At 39.6% G+C, this 4501-nt stretch overlaps 1 protein-coding gene across 1 annotated transcript; it reads left to right on the forward strand.

The window, feature by feature from the left end:
* The first annotated feature begins 291 nt into the window (after positions 1 to 291).
* Positions 292 to 2240, forward strand: LOC146021273 (olfactory receptor 2D2-like). Its single transcript, XM_083155068.1, has 2 exons — positions 292 to 299; positions 1313 to 2240. Exons 1-2 carry the CDS (start codon positions 292 to 294, stop codon positions 2238 to 2240), a joined length of 936 nt encoding a protein of 311 aa, XP_083011194.1.
* The last annotated feature ends 2261 nt before the right edge of the window (positions 2241 to 4501 follow it).

Raw genomic sequence — 4501 nt, forward strand, 5'->3', positions numbered from 1 at the left:
TTGCTGTTCTGTGGAGTTGATATTATATAGTGTGGCGAGCGCAGTGAGCCACTGAGCCCGAAGCGTGGCGAGCGCAGTGAGCCCCGCTAGGGGACGTGCATTACTTCACTGGTATTACGCGTCCGCTCACCTCGCTGCGCTCACCACACTATATAAAATCAACTCCACGCTGACGTGGATAGTGGGGGTATGAAAAGGTGGGGGTTCTGTCTCCTGAGAACTCTGGTATTACGATTCATGTAATCTAAAATTCCGGTTTAATCTGGTTCATAACAATTGAACCATTTTAGAATGTGGTTGCCATACTTTTTGTAGATTCCTTAATACACTTCAATATGACTTTTATTTGCTGAGTAGACTGACAAAATATAAAATTGTTGATCCAACTTTTGATATGTGTCAAAATATTGACATATTAAACCGCACTGTCCATTGAGGCATTGGCTTATCTATAATGGGTGTAAGGTGTGTGGTACACATGGGTCCTTTTGAGAGAAAACAGTTTCCAAATTCCAGTAGAAACTCTCTCATTATAGAGGCATCAGAGATAAAAAAAAATAGATATAGCAAAATTAATGACAGTTAACTGGGTCCAGTAGGTGAAACAAGTTCTAATAAACTACCTTGTCATTGGTTTGGGGACACTGCTTATTACAGTTACAGTTCCAAATTACAGGTTCCTGTTGCCTTCACAAGCTTTCAGATATTTTCTAAGTCTCCGTAGAAATTAGCAATTTGGTTTGAATACACCCAGTCTTTGGGGTTCCGAGTCTAACCCAGTCCAAGGTTGGTTCATCTCTTGGATCTAAAAAAAAGTAATATTGAGTGTTTTGGATTGCATGCAAGCTCCTCTTTTGTGATTTGATGGTGCCATTTCATATGAGAGATGAATGAATATTATTATTATTGTTGTTAATAATACTGTAGTGTAGGAACAAAAATTGTTCCAAATTACATGATTTTAGCTGCTTAATCCAATATTTAAAGAAACCCAGATCCAGATGAAAAACCACAACTAAAACACATAAGTTTGGTCTTTACAAAACTGAAGCACAATGACGATTTAGAATCAAAACGCAGTGAGGAATTAGAAGCAAAACACCAGTCTCTGAGCAAACCTCTGAATATTAGAAGAAGGCGGTGACCCGTTAGTGTCCTGAAGAGGGTCAGAGTTGAGTCTGTTGTAATAAGTGCAGTTAGTTTATAATTAAGTACAGTTTGATTTTTGATAAAAAATTTTTTACAATTTAATAAAAACGAAGCAAAATACTTGATACAGTTCCTGGGATCATTTTTCCATTTTTTTTTAAAGAATGCCTTGGGAAAATAAAACCATCATAACAGAATTTATTCTTCTTGGACTTACCGATGATCCCAGGGCACAATTTATTCTCTTCTTTGTCTTCCTGCTTGTGTATATAATCATTTTATTTGGAAATATCTCCATCATTATTTTAATCCTGTCCGATGTCAATCTTCACACCTCTATGTATTTCTTTCTGTTCAACCTCTCGTTTCTGGATCTCTGCTGTACATTCTCCACTGTGCCGAGGATGCTGAAAGATTTGATGGCAGTAAAAAAGACAATATCATATGCTGAGTGTGCAGCACAAATGTACATCTTTCTCTCCTTAGGGGAGACAGAATGTATTCTGCTTGCTGTTATGGCTTATGACCGCTATGTAGCTATATGTTATCCATTACATTATACCACAATTATGAGTAAGACGGTTTGTGTCAGATTAGCCACCGGTACATGGTTATGTGGGTTCCTTCTCTCTATTTCTCATGTAACTTTTACACTCAGTATAAATCGTTGTGAAAATAACAAAATTAATCATTTCTTTTGTGAAATGCCAGAAGTATTATCACTGGGCTGTGAAAACATTTCGTTTATTGAATTTACTGTTTTTGTTGAAGGTGTGGTTGTTCTTATGATACCGGTCACATTTATTATAATATCTTACTCTCGGATAATTTTCTGTATCTTAAAAATGAAATCTTCTGCCAGTCGGCGGAAAGCTTTCTCCACATGTGGGTCTCACATATTGGTTGTGATAATGTTTTATGGCTCAGCTATGGCAACCTACATGAAATCGAGGTCAAGCTCTCTAGCAGGAAGAGACAAATACTTTGCTATATTTTACATTGTTATTACACCAATGCTGAATCCTTTGATTTATACTCTTAGGAATAATGATGTAAAAACAGCCATTCTAAAGATAAAAAGTAGATTGTGATTACACAAATTCAAATTCGGGGTAATATTGACAACTCCAAGTAGTGCTGAATCCTTTGATTTATTCTCTTAGGAATAGTGATGTAAAAGCAGCATTTCTAAAACTAAAAATGTGAACTTATTTCTGCTACTTTAAATTTAGGGTATATACTCCCAAAATAGAGATGATCAAGTCTGTATTGAGTCTGGTCCCCTCTTGCAACAGTTATTAAAGATGCCTCTTCATCATCAACTTTATTTTATTTAACCGGCCCATCATACAGAGTGTACTTGCAAAGAGTATTTAGCACAACAGGGAACCATTGGGCAATTGGCAAAAGGGGATCCTGTATGTCCAAAAAATTAGAATAAACTAATATTCATAACTATTATCAACTGTTAATCCTGAGCGCTCACCACAGGTTTTTACTTTTGAAGCAGCTACTTTGGTGGAATAGTCAGTTCCCAATCATGTTAAACCAGTAAAAGAACAATAAAGCAGCGCTTAAAAAAAATCTATAAAAAAATCTAAGGCAAGTGAATCCAATACACAATTTTTAATAGATAACATAAAACATCAATACAAAATAATAGTAAAAGCATCAATAAATACCAGGATCCTGCACAAAAGGCTATAAATTAATTTATTGTAAACCTGCACTGCTCCAAATGTCCTCAAATGCTGGGAGTCCGGTTTCACAGTTCAATATGCTCTGGATGCCATTGGAGGTAGGAATCAGGCATATTCTCCGATCAATCCAAAAGGGTGGTGAGAAGTCCTCACTGCACATACAGCAGAAATTGTCCAGATTTGGTGGTTTGGTCCATCCTAGGGCAAAAGGGCCGTAAAATCAACAGGAAAATGGTTAAATCCTCAGCGGGAACAAATGGCAATAACTTCAGCAGGTGAATATCTAACAGAGTCTCTAGGGGTCACACCAACATGTTCACTGTCTGATTTGGCAGCTTAATAAAAGTGACTGACAATTGTGGGGTCTCAGGTATTTATTCCCACATAAATGAACACATATTTAGCATTTTTAAATGGATTCACTTACCAGTAGTGAATAATAAAGTTCCCACCAGGTACAAATGCATTAGGGAATGAATATTTGGACCCTGCTACAAGATTCTGCTTCACATACCAGCCATTATTTGTCTACAGCACCATTTGTCAAATAATACTGCAATGTCACTAATTCATTTGCCAGAAGACACTGAGTCCCAGATCTTTTGCGGCTGGCACAAGCACTGCTAATTAATACAAGCGGGAGATCAAGATGCTCGCAGATAGTGCTGCCAGCAAAACATCTATTGCCATCCCCGACACGGCACCAGAGCAACATTACCCCATGGCCTGACCACTGCACCGTCTGAGAGCAGGGCCGTCTTTTCGTATGGGCTTAATGGGCACTTGCCCAGAGGCCCCAGGTGTATAAGAGCCTTATGCTGATAGCTGAGGTTCCCTTTTTTCCAGGGATACCAGAATTTAGAAAATCGGCCCTGGGGAACTGGAGATATCCAACTTCAAAGCAGCAGTCCACATCCGACCTGTTAATTGCAATTCCAAATCATATTTCTCAGGTTCTCTCTGATTTACAGTTTTTCGAAGACTAAATTCCAAAAGCTGGGACTCTCCCCTTTCTGTCGACACTAGCAGGTTGTCGCTATAATGCCCAGAACCAGAAAAAACAGCCTTGCAGCAGCCGGTCCCTGCTCCAGCTCCAAACGTCTGGTGTACAGTTTTATATTTTTGTCAATGTATTGCTCTGGCTCCTGATCTCTGATCCCCAAGTTCCCAGCACCTCCTGAAAGTTGGGTCTCTAGGTTTTTATAATATTGAAGGCTAAGAAATCTATTTCTAGATAATGGCGATATCTGCAGTCAAACAAGCTGCCCTTCCACCGGAAAATGACGAATATTATGCCCACTCAATAATCCAACCCTCAACTGCATATAAAACACCCCCTACCTCCCTGGAAGTCATTAACAAGGGACCCGTCATTCAGCTCAGTGCCCCCTTCCACATAATAGTGTTCTCCCTCCCACCACCTGTGCAGTAAAGGATTAATTAACAGAAGTTACTGCTCCAGGTCCTACATGTTGAGTGGAAAATAGAGCACCCCCTGCCACCCGTGGGACATCAAAGCTGCTGCTAATAGCACCCCCCACCCCTAGGAGGGTAGAATGGGTAAGAGACTCAGTGCATTGCTTTGCCCAGGGGCCCACACCGCTGTTAAGATGGCCCTGCTTGAGAGCGGATCCCTGCACTAGCCTGGGGCC

Source organism: Crinia signifera, chromosome 7, assembly GCF_055691185.1.
Source record: "Crinia signifera chromosome 7, ASM5569118v1, whole genome shotgun sequence".
Taxonomy (NCBI): Eukaryota; Metazoa; Chordata; class Amphibia; order Anura; family Myobatrachidae; genus Crinia; species Crinia signifera.